Source organism: Enhydra lutris, unplaced genomic scaffold, assembly GCF_002288905.1.
Source record: "Enhydra lutris kenyoni isolate GAN:26980312 unplaced genomic scaffold, ASM228890v2 scaffoldscaffold54, whole genome shotgun sequence".
Lineage (NCBI taxonomy): Eukaryota > Metazoa > Chordata > Mammalia > Carnivora > Mustelidae > Enhydra > Enhydra lutris.
Genome location: NW_019154138.1, coordinates 1701360 through 1720515, shown reverse-complemented (window position 1 = coordinate 1720515; position 19156 = coordinate 1701360). Strand labels below are relative to the sequence as shown.

Sequence of the window (19156 nt, the reverse complement as noted above, 5' to 3'; positions counted from 1 at the left end):
CTCTATATCTTATACCTCATATAAACATTAGGTCAAAATGAACTATAGACCTAAATATAAGAACTAAACTGTAAAGCTCTTAGAAGAAAATGTAAGAATAAATTCTCTTGACCTTGATGGTTTCTTAGATATAATACTTAAATCACAAATGATACAAGAAAAATACAAATTAGACTTTATCAAAATTAAAAATTGTTGTGCTTTGAAGAACACCATCAAAAAAGTGAAAAGAAAGTGTACAAAACTGATGCAAATATTTGCAAATCATGTACTTGAGAAGGAACTTGTATCGAGAATATGTAAAGAACTTAACAAGAAAAAGACAAATAACCCAGCTAAAGATGGGCAAAGGATTTGAAAATATAGTTCTATACAGAAGATATAAAAATGGCCAATAAACACATGAAAAGATGCTCAATGTTATTAGTAATTAGGGAAGTAATCAAAACCACAATAAAGTATGGCTTTGCACCTACTAAAACAAAAGGATCGTCAAAATAAAAACAAGAGATAGTAACAAGTGTTGATATGGATGTAGAGAAATTACAACTCTTACATTGTTAGTGAAATACTAAAATGGTGTAGCCAACTTTGGAAAATAGTTTGTAAGTTTCTCAAAATGTTAAATACAGAATTTCCATATGATCCAGAAAATCCACTCCTGGAGAACTGAAAACACAAGAGAACTGAAAACCTATGCCTATGCACGAACTTGCAGATGAATGATTATAGAAGCATTATACATAATAACCAAAGGTGGGAACAATCCAGCCGTCCATCAGCTGCTGAATATGTAACAAATGTGCCACACAAATACAAGAGGTTAATAAAAGGGAAAGCAGAGGGAGGGAAGGTAAATTAGTGGTTGCCAGGTGCTTGTGGGAGGGGGGATGGTTATTAATGGGTTTTAATTAATGGGTACATGAACGATGAATATATTAAAAAAAACCACAGAACTGTATACTTATTTAAAGGGGTGAATCTTATGGTATGTGAATTATGTCTCAATAAACCTGTTATTAAAAAAACAAAGGTGGCAAACACATTTACAAAAGAGAATACAAAAACAAGGTGATACTACTGCATACCTATTAATATAGACAAAATCCAAAACACCGCATACACCAAATGTTGGTGAGGGTGTGAAGCAACAGAAACTGTCATTCACTGCTGGTGGGAATGCAAATGGTATAGCCACTCTGGAAGACAATTTGATAGAAACCATCAAAATTATACATGCTCTTGTGGTCCAGCAATTGTACTCCCTGGTATTTACCCAAATGAGCTGAAAACTTATGTCCACACAAACACCTGAACAAAAATGTTTACAGTGGCTTTATTCATAATCGACAAAACCCAGAAGTAACTAAGCTGTCCTTCAATACATAACTGGATAAACAAACCATGGTACATCTGTACAATGGAATGTTATTCAGTGATAAGAAATGAACTACTAAGCCACACACACACAAAATAGGAAAACTTTTAAATGCATATTACTAAGTCAAAAAACTATAGCCTGTAGAATTCCAACTACATAACATTCTGGAAAAGGCAAAACTATGGAGACAATAAGAAGAGCAGTGATTGCTAGGGGTTTGGGGAGGGGTAGGGAGCAATGAATAGGTGGAGCATATGGGATTTTTAGGGCAATGAAACTATTCTCTATCATCCTGTAATAGTAGATACATATCATTATACATTTATCAAAACCCACAGAATGTACAACACAAAGTGAACCTGATATAAGCTATGAACTCCAGTTTAAACAACATATTACTACTGGTTCATTAACTGTGACAAATGTACCACACTAACGCAACATGTTAATAAAAGGGAAAACTGGGGGAAGGAGGGTAAGAAGTTGCATGGGACTCTTGGTACTTTTCACTCAATTGTGCTGTAAACCTAAAACTGCTAAAAATAAAAAGGGGGGTGAAGGGTGGCGGGTAGGGAAGGCTGTTAATTTAAAAAAGGAAATAATATAAAAGTTGAAAATAGGTTTTGATAAAGAGAATGTAAAAAAATGAAATCACTTAAAGTAACCAGGTAGTGAGATGACGATGTGGTAGATTACTGTGCATTACTTCATTTTGATTTAATAAAGGGAGGGACAATATATCCTATTTCATGTATGATATTGATTATCAGAGCAATTGAGATGTGTGATTTTTAACTTACAAGTATCACAAGTAGTATAAAACACAGGATATACGGCCTTCTGACCTAACAAACTATCCACACAGTTAATGACACAATTCAAAGGCACTAACTAGGACTCCTTGAAAAGGGGGACAGAAAATAGCTAAACAGTAAGATGACAAAGGGCCCAACACAAGTTAGACAATAATTCAAAAAAACCTACTGAATATTAAAGACTTCCAGGTGGTATCAAAAAGTAATCTTAAAGTTGATTATATAAAACACTAATACAACACCTACCTTTTCACCAAGCCATCCACTCCTATTTATCAAAGAAAAACAGAAATACAGGTCCATACAAGACTTGTACATGATTATTCACAGTAGCTTTATTTGTAATAGCCAAACCCTTGAAAAATCCGAATGTTGACCAAAATGTTAATTGAGACTCTAATTGTTTTTCTCTTGTTGTTTTCAGTTTTCTCTTTTATCTTTTAGGATTTTTATTACCTTATCTACCTAAGGCTTTCTCTGTGCTTATCCTACATGGGAATTCACTGAGCTCCACAAATGTGTGGATTTATGTTTTTCATCAAAATTTGGTAAATTTTCATCCATTATTCCCTCAAAAATTTTTTCTGCTCCTATCTCCCTGTCCTTTTCAATTACGCACAGATTGTTTTGCTGTTGTATCTTATATTTCCCTATTCATTTTAGTCATTTTGTTTTTCTGTTCTTCAGACTGCATAATCTCTATCAACTGATCTTCATATTCGCCAATTGTTCTGCCAGTTCTAATCTGCCAATGCCCTATAGTGAATTTTTTGTTTCACGTGGAGCTTGTTTAATACCTTGATTAAAATTATGGTTTCATGTTTTACACACATATCAAAATTAATCAAACTGTAAATTTTAAATATACTCACTTTCTATATGTAATTATACCTCACTACTTTTAAAAAGTAAATAAAATATATTTAAATCATAATTTTTAAATAGGGTCTGTTTTGACTTAATTGGTAGCAATCAGTTTACATCTCACTCTGAATGCCTATTTCTACTTGTAACTTAAATTGCCCAAAGCTGATCATACATTTTGTAGAACAAAGTTTTTCACTTATGGCTGGCAAAAGAGAATCATCAGTATAAAAGAGAGTCCTCTAAATTTTATAAATATTGCCTATTTTTCATATAAAAATAAGAAAATATAATCTATTAAATACTGATAATTATTCCCCTAAATGAACAGGAAATTTTGTAAAGTGCTCGTTCCTGAACACCTGGGATATTAAGACTAAACCTAACTCATCATTAGTTCTTAATTTATTAGTCAAATAACTATTTCTCAACAATTTACTGTCTCTACTTCTCTCACTTGTTTTTTTCCTTTCCTTTTCATTTTTTTACTACTGAATCTAGTGGTGGGTCCTTGCCAAGACACACAGCCAGGATCTGGGCCACAGGTTTGTCTAATGGTCCTCTCACAGAGCATCCCTGAGGATGGCAGGAGAGGAAAAGAAAGTCATGAAGATTATCTAGTCACAAGTTCATAACAATAATTCCCCCAGCCCACTCCAAAATTAATTTTCATGTAAATTTAGCCACACAATCTAATCATTACCAAACTCTAATAATGGGAACGCTAAATAAGGTAGAAATGAGAAACAGCAATTTTGATTGAGAATACAGATAGCTAAGGGCTGGAGGGCAGTGGACGGTCAGGTGGCAGCTTGTGCATGTGTGTGCTAGGGAGAAGTAGGTAGGTAAAAGGGAAAGAAAACAAAATATGGGAACAGGGTATAGAAAGAAAAGTGGTAACAAAGACATAAAGACATTTTTGTATGACTTGCAAGTATGTCCTGGGCACTGGTGACAGGGTTTGCCAGCACTGAAAAGCAATGATTAGCAGGTCCTAGTTTCTCTAATGTAGCTTAGTTTGATCATTCAATTGCAGTATTCCCCTTAATTAGAGATAGTAGAGTAGAAATGAAAGGGGAAAATGTGTCTTCACTTACAACTCTCTCATAACATCAGTATTTAAGGCATTTTTTTACTCTGCTGGTTCTTAGAATTTATATTGTAAATACCGACTATGAGGAGATAAAAAATTAAGGTAATATCCAGAACCTTAAATTTTTCATTAATAAAACGATGGAGCTGGATTAGATGATTCCCAAATCCCTCTTCTTTGACAATAGTTGTAGAGCTTAGATTAGATGCTATGTCTGTTGTATCCAAGTGGTAAATACACACAACTGGATCTAATTACTAAAAGGATCTAATTCTAATTAAATAAGAACTTCAGTTAAAGAGAGTTTACTATGTCTAGATTAGTGACTTTTCTATTTTGGGGACACCATATTATTCGGAACTGTAAATACTGCTTATATAGGAAATTGGTAAAGTATGCATTTTGTTAGCCCATTCACACAAACATGTATTTCAGAAATGCTCTTATGTTTTTAACAAAGTCTGAATCCTGCATCAATTATAAATATGACTGCATCTACCTGATAAGAATTCTGTAATTTTCTTAAGTTTAATAATTATATAAAAAGACTTTCCTTGTATCTGACATTTTACTATTCAACAACGGACTTAGCCAAGTTCTACTGTCTATCAACATTTCTTTTATCAATCAGCTGAATCTGTTTTTATATCCTTCCAATAAATTTTCAAAAGAGGCTCTCTAAATTTGAGTAAATAGCCCTTTGTTGAGAATAGTAACTGGAAATAGGCATCTCCATTGTGAATAAATATGAAGGTAAGGAGAATCTATAGACAGAATAAGTATATTCTTTAGTTTACTTTGAGGAACCACTCTATACTTACTATTACATTCTTTATATCTAATATATATTGTTCTAATATAAATCAGCTATAAAATAATCTTACATAAGTGATTTTATAAATGATATCTAAAATTCCTTACATTAAAAAGTAGGCTTTCTATGTGGAAAAATAAAAAGGCATATACTTGGATATTCCACTCTCTCTATGATATTCTACTTTAAATATAAGGTGTTGAGTAATTTTTTCTTTTTTTCATTTAGGTGGGTCTAAAAGTGATAGAAACAGCAAGTTGTTTTCAAAAAGGACACAGAAGAAATGTCAGTGGATATTAAATTGAAATAACATCTATAGAGTATCTACAGTTTACAGAGCACTTTTACATAAATATCATTTAATTGTTTCAACAATCCATGAAGTATTAGAGATTTTTTATCCAGGACTGGGGCAGGTGGGAGGGAGAAGCAAGTCAGGTATCAAGATACTCATTTCTTCTGTATATTATGTATTTTGCTTTACTCTCTAGAACCCTAGTCTATAAGGAACTGATGCTACTTACAACTAAACTACAGTGGTATGTGGCCCTAGGTAGCATTTACTTTGAGGCATCATTTTGAGGCTTTAATACTTTTATTTGGAATATTAGTAAGTCAATTACCAAAAAAAAGTGAATACCAACTTCTATCAGACAAGAAAATATCCCTATGCCAGCTGCTTGTTATCAGAGATCAACTCAATTCAACAAATGTTACCGCATCCCTACATAGCACTAGGAGAAGACCTAAAATATACTGTGTAACAAACAGAGGAATTAATCATCTCCTACTACTTGTCAAGTTGTCTCTGGTAGATTTGTTTCAGTATGTTGCTGAAACTGTATGTTTCTCAACAGTATATTGAGAAACTGAAGTATCAGGGATTATTCTCAAATTCTTTTCAACAGGGTAACTATAACTGCCTAATGAGAGAATCTGTCAGATCATCTGAAAAATGCCCCAATGTAAATTAAACTGAAAGTCTAAAGTTATCTACAAAACCACTGAACTCTTCAATAATGTTCACTATTTTATTGTTCGTAGTACTGATGAGTAAACCAGTTACTGAGTCAGAACTGTCTTACAAAAAAAACAGGCACAACCAAATGAAGCTCTAATCTCCAAGTTCTGTGGCTTTTAAGTACAGCAACTATACTTTTTATTGTCCAAACAGGACCCACTTCTGAGGCTAAAAGACAGCACAAATGATAATTAGGCATAAAATGGGATTGTCCCAGGCAAACCAAAATGTGTAGTCTCCCTGCTTACAAATACATGTCCCAGGGTCATTCTGTTCTAAGATTACAAAAACAGAAAAGGAAAGAGGAAGTCAGAGAGAACTCAAAGCAAGGAAATAAACAAGAAAAAAAAAAAAAAAACTTTCACAAAGCAAGTTTTCCCTTAATTTCCTTTAATTTTAACAAATCACTCTGAATATTAATATTTCATTTAAAACACGGTAAGAGTCGGGGGGGGGCAGAGGTCGTAAAATGAGGGCTAAAGTAAGTTTATGAGGCCGTCAGGTCCCAGATCCCTTTCCCCATCCCAGGAAAATACTGGAGGCTTATTTTCCTCAGAAAATAAAATAGTCATTTCCTGCTCAAGTGACCCTCAGCACAGTTGAGTATGTACTCTACTGAAAACAACAGTTCAGGTGAATGCATACATCTGGGATGCTGAATGCAGTTGACAGGGCACTTCCTCCCCTTCTCCCCCCTTGCTTAGTTCCCAGGAAGGTGGCAACCCAGCCTTCCTTCTAAAGGCAAGGGACTTAAGGAGTCCTCTCTGAGAAATGTGACAAGTCTCAAAAGACCTGAAGTTACTGATGTAAGAGGTTCCTCAAATAGCCCAGCCAACCATACCGTGAAACTCAGTCAATAAACCCTCTTCCTGATGCACAGAGCTGCCAATCAGCATTTCTGTTCCTCACCATTAAATACAAACAAACAAAAATTACCAGATATCTAACAGGCCACTTTAATATAAAAGAGGAAAAATATATAATAGATTAAAGCAGCTTAAAGAAAAGGAAAAAATACCTATTAGTATCTTTCTCACAAAAACGACATATTACATTTATGTAACAAGAGCAAGACAGCATAAAAAGAACAAACAGTTCTTTTTATGAAAGAGAAATTAAGAGAAATTAAGTTCTTCGAAAAAATAAACTCACAGAGGATTAATAGAGCTAAGGAAGCCTTCATAAAAACCATAGCAAAAAAAAAAAAAAAGATGAGTAATAAAAAAGATAAGAAAGTTAAAGATCTCACATCCAATAGGAGTTCCCAAAAAATGAAGAAAAAAAATCATCATTAAAATTCAAGAATATCCAGAGCAGATTCTGAAAGTTTTTGAAGAATAAAAAAAGTCACAAAAGAGAGGACCTGAAGGCCTCAATCTAATCAACAACATCACAGGAAACTGGAAAACAATGGAGCAATGTCTTTAATGTCTTCAGTTTGAATATTAATATTTTACGTAAACCACAGTAAGAGTTGGGTGGGGCAGAGGTAGTAAAATGAGGAGTGGTTAAAGTAGGTTTATGAAGGAAAATTATGTCCAAACAGAATGCAAATTACCAATCAAGTACCAGGGAAACATAAAGACATTTTCAGATATGCAAACTCTGAACCACCCATGCAAGCTTTCTCAGGAAGCTACTGGCAGATCAACACCAAGAAAATAAGAGAATGAGAATGGGAAAGACATGGAATGCAGGAAACAGGAAATTTAACATGGTGGGAGATGAAGGGAGATCCTAGCAAGACAGCTAGGCACCAGATGTGGACAACTAACTCAGGCTGGAGGTGTGAAGGAGATCAAGCTAATGAATCCAAGTTTTTTATCTTTTTATAAGATTTTATTTATTTTATTTATTTGAGAGAAGGTGTACACATGGGAGCAGGGGGGCGGGGCAGAGGGAGGAGAGAGAAACTCAAGCAGACTCTGCACTGAGCATGGAGCCTGATGCAGGGCTTGATTTCATCCCCCTGACATCATAACCTGAGCTGAAATCAAGAGCTGGACACTTAACCAACTGTGCCACCCAGGCGCCCCACAGTGTCTACAAGTCTTGAAAGGAGACTTAGACAACTACTGGAAGTAAGCAGAAGAAACAAGGCAACTATTAGCTCTACAAAGATTTTTTTTTAATGTTTACAAAACAAAAGGACAGGAAAAGAAAAGTGATTATAGTTTATCACATGGCTCAGCCATGAAAAGCACTTACATACTTAAAATAATTTAGGTATTTGACAATGACTTAACAAAATCAGGATACAATTTAGACTGGGAGACTGGGGGGTATAAAAAAACAACATACTGGGGGTGGAGGGAAGAAAGCAAGTGAAATCCTCATCTCTTATAGAGAAGAATCAACAGATGATGCCAGAAATTGTATAATCAAGAAGCAGCAATATACTCATGTTATTTTGAGAGGACAGCTGAGTAAACTAAAAGTTAAAGAGCTTAACATGCAGAAATAGACATGGGGACCCCAGGGAGAAGAAGACTTGCTTCCTGTTTTTTTGTAATAACCTTATAGAACTACTGTTGTCTAAACAAAAAGCATATATAAAATTTAAAGTATTTGATAAAAACAAAAAAGAAAAAGAAAAAAGAAATGAGGGGATTATTAGAGAAAGAAAGAAGAAATCTCTAAGACAGTTTAACTTAAATATTAATTTGCTTCAGGTTTTAGTCTGTATCATACTTTTTCCCATGATTAAACCCACACCAATATATATGCTACTGACTACAATAATCTGCTCCCATCCATACTCTTCAGGTGTGATCAAAGACAGGGAAGTTTCTAAATCTTACCTCAAGCAGGGCTGCTGCAGGATCACCCTGCAGACTTTTTCCTAGTTTGTCAACCTCATCTAACAGGAACACTGGATTGTTAACTCCAACAGTCTTCAAGCCATTGATTATACGACCAGGCATACTGCCTACATAGGTGCGCCTACAGAAAGCAAGCAAGCAAGTTATCAAGATGATGTCAGGGGGTAAGAGTGGTATCACTTAGAAATCAAAATTTAGGACTGGGAAAAAGTCATTTAGTTATCACAATAATATAGCAAAGAGGTACTATATATTTAAAAAGCTCTATGATACAACCAAGAGTTACCAGATACAATTTTTATTTTCTATTTAATTTTGGCTGTAAGTTTCCCTTAATATTTAAACAATCTAGTTTTTGCCATTTAGTGAAATTGTGAAACATTATACTTAAATAATTATAACTCTTACTTCTCAGGATTCCAAATGTCCAAAGAAGCCTAATAAATTTAATTCTCATGCTTTTCACAGTTTCTCAGAGTACCCTCACCCCTCCCCCCAAAACAAGCACCTTTTTACACACTGAAATGGTTGTCCCAGGGCAGGTTAAAACATCATCATCATCATTTCCTTTATGAAGGAAATCAGAACTGTTTCAAAGGGCCATTCAAAATGCACACTCCTCTCCCCCCAAAAAATCCAAATTCTTTTCTTTTAATTATTTATTTCAAGATCTTATTTATTTGACAGAAAGAGACACAGCAAGAGGGAACACAAGCAGGGGAGTGAGAAAGGGAGAAGAAGGTTTCCCACAGAGCAGGGAGCCTGATGTGGGACTTGATCCTAGGACCCTGGGATCACAACCTGAGCCAAAGGCATACACTCAATGACTGAGTCACCCAGGTACCCCAAAATTATTTTATTTTAGAGGCAATAGATTGTTATTACTTATAGTAAGATCTGGGGTCAAAAGTATGTATATCAAAATTCCATTAATTCTGTGTTCATCCCACATATATGAACTAGTATAACCAAGTTCAGCCAGATATTTTGTTGTACATTAAAATGTATGAGGCTCCTTTATCATATCTGAACAAGAATTATCTACATAATTATAACAGATCTAGAGGGTGGCATAAATAAAAACAAATGTGTTTGTCAAACTGAAAAGTGACTTCTTTTTTAAACAAAGCCAGCAAAACTTTAAGCAGCAATTTACTAATTTTAATTACAACCTTATTGCCTAAGCCATGTGTAAAGCAGATGCTGTTTGTGAAAAGACATAAAAGCCCGTCTGCCTAGAAGAAAGTGATCAAATGGGGTGTTACAGCAACAGCTTTCTTAGGATAGGCACAAAGCCGATCCAAGAGCAGGCCTCAGTTTCACCACATGACTGTGTAAAGTAGGACAGAGTAAATAGAGTGACCTTTGAAAAGACAAGAAAGCCTTACAAATATCGTGGGAATGCCTTACATCCAGAGAGGGTGACCAAGGCACTGGAACCAAATACAATAAATACTGTGATATTACAATAAGGAGTCAGCACATTCAAGATTTCAGAATGGAATATAAGAAGGATGAGACCCAAAATTAATAAAAGTCTCTCAAATTATTTTTCTTGAGAACATGCAGTATTTATGTGAGTAAGTAGGGAAGGAAATTCAAAACAAAACAAAACACTGCAAAGCCTCTAAGGGTCATTTCTTACTGCATCAACTTCTCTCTTTTCCTTACTGTTTCTGACAGGTAGATTTCAAAAACAGGTAATGACAATTCTAGACCTAAAGTCATGGGAGAGAAAATAATATTCTAGGCAGATGTCCTTTCTAAAGAAGCAGAAATCTAGATCCTAGTCTATATACAAGCAATTCCTCTAAACTTTTCATTGCTTCCCGGAGCTTAGTGAATAAATCCAAACTCCTGTGAATTCAAAGCCCTTCACAATGCAGTCTGCACCGCCCCACCCCCCCCCCACAGCCTTCCTAACCTGCTGTCCCGTCCGCTCTTGCCTTATCTACAATCACAATCCTATTATGGCCCTTGTGCTTTTTTAACCTGTTAATATGGTGCCTTCCTGCCCTTAATACTTTCCCTGCCTATGTAGATCCAGAAATTCTAAACTTCTGCTGACCAACTCTCACAATGTGATCTTCCCCAAAATGCAATGTCTATAGCATTTACTGGGCCTGCAATTCATCTGATGCAGTTACAACTTAGTTTTTATTTATGGGTACCAAGTATATAGCCTTTTCTAAAGAGCCAGTGAGCACGCTGATGATAGTGAGTCTTATTACATAGTAGATCCTGGATACAGAACTGTCAGACTGTTCTCCAAACAGAAGCTTGTCTTCCCAATTTATTTAAGGACAACAACAGACCAACCATGCCAGCACCCGAAGTATTTTTCTTCCACCACTGTGAAGGCCAAACAAGCCTTTGAATACTGCTTTGAACAAACTACTTGACCTAAGTCTCAGTTTCCCTATCTGTAAAATGGACGTAATAAAAGTGTATTCAGCCTCATGAAATATAAAATTAAAATAAACAATAGGTAAAGGACACAGCATAGTGCCTGGCACACAGTAAGCTTTCAAAAGATGTTCACTGACGTTAATGTCTTTCCAGAGCACCAAGCACACTCAATGCCCTGAGTGTTCTGCAATCACAGGTGACATTCCCCAAATGTGTACCACTAGTCTAGAGGTCAAAGAAGAGAACCATTAAATAGAGCCAAAAGCTGTGGAAAATAAATATAATGTGCTATCTTTGGCCAGGAGGTATGGTAGCAGGCAATCCACTGACTAAAGAAACAGAATAAATCTTTGGACTAGGAATCAGGTGGTTAAAAATGTAGTAATACACAAAATAAAAATGTTCTCTTTCAATATCACCCAAAATAACCGCTTTAAAAAAATAAATTAGCATATCAAGAGAAACTACATAGGTAGAAAATTAATGAAATTAATACTCTTACAAACTATAACGTTTTTGAGGGCAAAAAAAATTTTCCATATCCTTTTATCGTGTCCTTCCTCATAATATAACATCTAGAAAGCAGCACAGCACAATACAGGGAAGTCTTCAAAGAATTTATTTCTTCAATTACTTACTATTCAGCCCATATACATGATTACCTAGAAGTTTTTCTTAAAACTGAAGTACACAAGTTAATTTAAAAACTATACGAATTTCTATTTTTCTTGTAAATGGTACAGGTAGTTCATAGATTTATCAGGACTATTCAACTAGTGTATAACATAAACAAAACTGTAAGTGTCTACATGGCTCAAAACGTTAAGTTACAAGATCACCATTTTTCATTTTCCAAAATACAGTCTGGTCTATGCTTCAAAAAACAACCACAGACAACTGCAGTATCACGTATTTACATCTCCATGGTAATCAACGCCTTTATTACTCTGTCTGGGTATCTTCAAATCCAAGTAAGCCAAAAGGCTGGTCAGCCCGTCACTGTCGCTGACACCTAAGTATCAGGAACAATTATGTATTCACTCATCTCTCTCCCAGTGTTTGAAGAATGGGGGAAAACGGGCACTTCACCATCACCTTTTCATGCCTGCTCAATTAAGGAGCTTTCATGGGCTACAGTGCAAACTACTGAAGCGATACTTAGGAAGAATCTGTAATATAAAAATGTATGTTACAAGGTTAAGTGGAAAGAGGATTACAGTTGCTTCAAGAAAAGGGTAAAAGCTGCCCAGTGAAAAGTCTGGCAGGAAATAAAATGTTAATAGTGATTATCTCTGTGTATGGTAGAAAACATGAGAATTTGTTTTTTCCTTTTTAAAAAAACTTCCAAATTTTCAAAAAACAAAAAATTCCAAATTTTCTACCAAGGGTGTATACATCTCTCTTCAACTGAGAAAAGTAATAAGCCTTAAAAGAGATCCTAATGATCTCAAAAGAAAAACAGTCTTTAAGGAACTAAAAATAGTCCTTAATATGGCATGCCTAAACAAATCAAATTGTTATTCTTATAGCAGCCATTCCTAAATCTTTTTATGTACTCATTTGCACAGATGCACTCATTTAAAGGACCAAAGACCTCCAAAATATAAATATGTTTTAATCTTACTTGAATTCACAAAGCACTCAGAGAGAACTTAGCATGTTTGGCACTCTGCTGTGAACACGGAGTGATACAAAGGACAATAAGACAAGCTAAAAACCCTACTCTACAGAGTTCATACTTTTCCCGTATTTATAGTTTACCTCTACAGTAATGTACTATGAATGCCAGAGGCCTATATTATTTAATCATCAAAAGAAAACAATGGACAATAACTGGTCAGTTGAGAGAAGAGTAAGATCATAACTGACTGCACATATGTTAATGGAGAAAGTCTTGAATTGGGGCCTAAAAATGAAACTAAACTTTAAAGAGGCAAAGAAGAGCTATATGCAAATACAGGTTATAAGGAGGATAGTGAGTAAACTATAATATGTCTGGCATACTATGCTAAAAATATATTAAAAGCTTGCTACTTTGCTTATTTTCCCTTTGTGGAAACTAATAATGAAAGAGCTAATTTATTTAAAACATCACCATTTCAGGTTCATGAAGACGTATCATGGAAAGCAAAAGTTCATTTTTCTTCTCACCTTGTTTGAGCCAAAGATTCCTTGCAATGGTACCATTTTATTATCTGAACAAAGAGCTGGCAAATCACTTCCAAAGGGTTACTAGCAACAATAACTTGAGATGTATCATAGCAATAAGTATATTTCACTAAGAAACAACTAACGAAAAACCATTACACAAACATGATTTCATAAAACTTATCCTAAAAGAAGTTATATTCAATTGCTATGAACTGATTTAAATTCTTTAAATATTTAAATATAAAAATGTTAAGCTATAAAAAAAAAAACTATAGGAACAGAGATTCTGTGGCTTTTATGAAAGTGAACAGAAAATCCCCAGTGGAGGCAAACCCAAATGAGAAACATTGAGAAGACTGTAAAGCTGTACTAGTTAATATGGAGCATCAACATGACTCTCCTTCCTTGAAGCCACTCAAAATAATATAAACAAAAACAATGAGCCAATATAAAGTCAGATTATGATTTTCCAAGTTTAAGATTTAAATGTAAACCAAATCTTTCTTCTGCTTCCCCACCTCCCATTTCATTATCATTGAACTCTAAAACATACATATTTGTTTTTAAAATCAATTCCTAGGGGCACCTGGGTGGCTCAGTGGGTTAAAGCCTCTGCCTTTGGCTCAGGTCACAATCCCAGGGTCCTGGGATCGAGCCCCGCATCTGGGGCTCTCTGCTCCGCAGGGAGCCTGCTTCATCCTCTCTCTCTGCCTGCCTCTCTGCCTGCTTGTGATTTCTTTCTGTCAAATAAATAAAATATTTTTTTAAAAAATTAAATTAAATTAAATTAAAATTAATTCCTAATAGCACCTTCCTTCATATGAACAGGTATTTCTAGCAAAAGGCTGGAGTTCTGAGCATGGGAAAATAGGAAAAGTGAGTGACAAAATCAAGAGAATAAGCAAGGAAGGTAATAAAGCAGCTCTGTTTTTCCCTGGCTATTTTAAGACTGCAGAACAGTGGTGCCTACTCAGAGGCTGAGGAAAAACAAAACTTTGCATGAACTCTAACTGTGAGCATGTGACCAGTACTTAAATGCCAAGACCTGGGTGTTTCCAAAATGCTTCAATTGTCACATGGAACCACTTGTTCTCACACACTCCACCCCATGATTGTGCTATAAGCTACTGTTCTTCCCCCCCTTCTATTAACCTCCAATTCACAAGCTCTGACATAAGTCCATACTCTGTTCTCAACCTCTGCTCTCCTGAATGGCCACACCCCACTCTCTACCTGCTTCCAAACAGGTTTTCGGATAAAAATTTTCTCCAGGCTTTGATGCCTTGGGAGGATTGGTGGGTAGGAAGCCCCCAGTTGTACGAGGGCAGGCTGCTGTAGTGTTTAATGAAACACCTAGTACAGCGACAGTGAGGGAGTACTTCCCAGCAGGCACAGAATGATTCAGACTAATCCATACACCCTTTATCTGGCAACAATCACAGCCCCTATGCATGCCACACATTCCTAAAAAGCTTAAATTTACACAAATGTTTTAGGCAAATACACAGCCTCATTTTACAAGACTCACAACAAATTCAATTTTCTTAATGATACTCACACATGTGGAAGTATACTCACTTGAACAGATTTTATGTCTAACAGTGTAAGTAAAAACTTAAAACAAAGCTCTGCTTAAAACCAACAATGTTCTTAAGCGGTGAGGACTATGATATTACATATTGCCCACCAACAGTCATCACAAAAATACATTTTTCTACAATTCTGTCACATAAATTAAATAATAATGCTAAGAACAGGATGTTTTAGGTACTATTTAAAAATCAGATTGAATTCATTGAAGCTTTAAAATGTAAACTTGCTTTCCTGAGAATTTAAAATTAATAATTAAAGCTAATTTTTATCAAATGCTTACTATTATGTGTTGGGCACTGAATAAGTGCTTTCCAAGCCTTACTGAATAAATAATAAACAATGTGGCAAGAAAGAGGACAGATTACCTACATGTCATGTGCTCACGATATTAATTTCATGACAATAATTCCACAAATTCCCTAACTTCCATTAAACACTTACACAATATTATGCTACAGATATCAAAAGAAAGAAGTGAACTAAAACAACTCTGAATGCATGAATCAAGTCACTTGAATGGGAAACATCTCCCCAAAGCTCTTGAGCTAAAATAAAAAGATTCAGGCTCTAGATCCAGTTTCTCCCAGATTGGTATAAGGTGCCAATTTCTTTATAAAAGCAAAGGACAGCCTCTAGTGGCACATATGAGAATAAGCAGGTCTAGGTGACAAAAAGAGTTAGAAATTGCCAGAATGACCCCAATCAATTCCCCAACCTAATCTGCAGCCCTCATTGTTTATTTATTGAAATCCTGGAATGATTTTTCTTTAATGCATAAGAATTGTAAATAAGCAAATAAAAGAGAAAAAGGACTATTTTTCATGGAAAAGTTTCTGAAAAGGTTTCCTGCCTAAGGCCAATGATCTAATGAATAATACAAATGGAAAACAAGATGTTATAAAAGCATCCCATTCTCCCCCCAATACACACAATCCAAGTTTAATCCATATTCACCAAACTGTAAATACACATTTAAATTAGCCAACTTAAATTGGCAGTTGATCACTGCCAGTACCTGCATGATTTTCAAAGCCTCCACATATAATTTAGATTGCTTTAACAACTTTAAGACTGGGAGGGTATGACCTTGAAGAGAGAAGTTTTATCTTCAGTTTAATTAATTCCTACTGGAAGTTTAGCAGTTTCTTAAAAAAAATTTTTTTTTAAAGCTGAGATATCACTGACATTAGTTTCAGGTTTACAACATCACATTCTTTAATAAGCATCCAAGATTTCTACATTTTGAAGTGTTCTTTAATATACACATTATAGGTGTATTTTCTCACAACTTGCAGCTGCTATGAAACCCTTAAACCTCAAAACAGAATGTTCATGCTTTCCCAAAGCATCTTCCAATCTGAGCAACAGAGATCAGAGAGAACAAAACCATGAACATAACATGCAAATCTGATTCTAATAATGTTAGATTAATCAAAGACTCAGTTCTCACAGTTCAATGTATTTTTATAGAAAGAGTGTCAAAATTGCAAGGATAGGTCTTAGTAACTATCCTTTCTCCTTATTACTTATACCCATATGGAAAACCAGCCTTCTTAAAAGAAAGTTAAACTGCAAACATGTTTGTTATCAAAGATTTCTTCCCTTCTCTTACCTGCCCCAGCTGTGTTGTACTTATTTTTTAAACTCTAAGAGTAAGGGGTCATTAATTATGAAATGCTACTGGACCAAAATGAATGTAAAGACTCTGTAACATCTAACCATAACTGATTTATAATTACATTCAAATGAAATTTCAGGAAGGCTGAGGCAAAGACTGGTTATCCATTGTCAGACAAATAACAAGGTTAGTTTGGATGCACCATTACGGTTGAGGCTCTACGCCAGCTAAAAATATCCTATAGATGTACTATAAATAAGTACTATGAGTGTCCTTTTGATTCAAGGTATCACAAATAGCCCTTTGAGAAAAAGATATACATTATGCCTTGGCTTCTGAAGGGCTTTAGTCAATTAAAATGGAGAACCAGAGACTAAACTGAGAGAAAGAGTTTACCTGTGTCCTCGAATGTCAGACTGATCACACACTCCTCCGAGTGCAATCCTGTGGAACTCCCGACCAAGAGTTTTGGCCACCGATCTTCCCACACTTGTTTTACCAACTCCGGGAGGGCCAACAAAGCAAAGAATGGGGCCCTTCAGGTTGTTCTTCAGCTGTCTAACAGCCAGGTATTCCAGCACTCTCTTCTTCAGTTTTTCCATAGCATAATGATCATTATCCAGAAGAATCCGGGCAGCTCGAATATCCAGACGGTCTGTCAAATAATCCCAGAAGTAAGCACACAGAATTTTTAAATGGAAGAACTGCTTTTGAAGCTGACAAGAGTCAAAATATGTTTTAGGGAGGGGAAAAAAAAAAAAAGGTAATGAGACGAGAACAAAAGTGGATCTTTCTAAATGAGTCTTCAGGGAGACCTGGACCTGGCTTCTTTGCTTAATAAGATTTAGTATCAACAGAAATAGTAAGTACTACATACACAATTAAAAACTCAAGGAGGGCGCATGAGTGGCTCAGTTAAGCATCTGCCTTCAGCTCAGACTGAATTCCGCAACAGGCACCCAGCTTAGAGGAGCCTCTGCTTTTCCCTCTGCCCGGGTCCTCATGCTCTCACGCGTGCTCTCTCACTCTCTCAAAAATAAATCTTTAAAAAAAAAAACAAAACCCTCAAGTTTATATTCCTATCATTTCATTTTCTAGCCAACTGAGCCACCCAGGTAACCCCCTGTCATTTTCTAGGTACACTTTCCTTCCATGGAGACATAATTTCTACATATTCCATTTGTGCTGGCATTTGTTTATCCTTTTCTGAAGTGTTTTTCTTATTACAGAAGTAATATATGCTCATTTCAAAAAACCCAGTGACAACAATACAAAGGAGAAAACTGTCACCCATAACCCCATGTGCTCAAGAGAGCATCCCTACCTTTACTTTGGTGTGTACTATGGTAGGTTTTGTATATGTGTGTGCATACACATGCCCTATACCTATTTTTCAAAATGAGATTATATCATACCTTCAAGTTTTGTAAAATGTTTTTTTCACTTTGCATATTATGGACACCTTTAAGGGTCAAATGTATTTTCTAGTAATATTTTAATAGCTATATAATATTCCATTATTTAATCATCCATACTCATTTAAATAATGCCCTACTGCTGAACATTTAGGTTATCTATAAATCTTTACAGTTACAAAGCATGCTTTACCATGGTTCCTTGTATCCTCATAACTAAATCCCTACCTATATCCAAAACCACTTCCTTTTACTAATCTATAGGGAGAGGTGCTGGGTCAAAAAAAATACATAAGATGTATAAAAAACTATCTACGTTCTATCAATTAAAGGCTCCCCAGTAAGATATGAGTTAGGCTTTAGTTCTACAGCCAAGGTTTCATCAGGTCTACTGATGTGCTTTACTACTTAAAATACTTGTAGATTAAACCATTAAATACTCATGGTCACCAGCAAGAATTCGTCAGCTGAGTGACATCTGGGGGATGATACCTGGCCACATGATAGTACTGATAGAGAGAGGAGAAACTGGGAAGAAGGAAAACATACGCAAGCCAACTCTGTTATTGGGAATCCACTCTGCATTCTTCCTACAGAGAAGGAAAAAAAATAGCCTTAAATGGTAGTTTGGTTCCCAAGCTAGTCTGAAAAAACCTAGCTAAGCAGTAATATATGTAATTTAATTATAGCACTGTTGCTTTTAGTTCTGGCTAAGTGATTTGGAAAGGGAAAAACAAAACTTCCCCCTTCCTTGGCTTCAAACCCTAATTAATAAATACATGAACAAATGAAAGACAGGAAGTTTCCCAACTGTTTTATAATGCAAACCCAGACTCTAAAACCTATCACAGCAAACACAAAAGAAAACTTCAGCCCAGTCCCATTCTGTATATTAAAATTCTACTAAATCAAATCTATTCAGAGTAATCTACTAAGGTCTAGTGGGATTCACTTTAGTTATGCAAAGATGGTTTAGTATGAGGTTACTGATGTATTTACTACATGACCATGTCTAAGAAGCAAAACTCTCCATCAGAATGTCATTTCGTACCTAAAAGCCACTTGTTATAATGAAATATCCACCCCTAATTAACATTCAGTAAACTAAGAATAGAATTCCATGTAATTTAGAAAAAATCGAAAACACTCTGAAGGAATTT

The 19156-nt window shown here is 35.3% G+C and overlaps 1 protein-coding gene across 3 annotated transcripts in view; it reads right to left on the bottom strand.

The window, feature by feature from the left end:
* The window catches only part of LOC111157324 (lon peptidase 2, peroxisomal), a 123317-nt gene that overhangs the window by 73547 nt on the left and 30614 nt on the right, over positions 1–19156 (bottom strand). For all 3 annotated transcript variants that reach the window (XM_022518640.1, XM_022518641.1, XM_022518642.1), the window contains 2 exons: positions 16978–17236; positions 8790–8931 (listed from right to left, as the gene is read on the bottom strand). In XM_022518640.1, coding sequence (XP_022374348.1) covers positions 8790–8931; positions 16978–17236 — 401 coding nt within the window. The remainder of the gene's footprint in view (positions 1–8789; positions 8932–16977; positions 17237–19156) is intronic.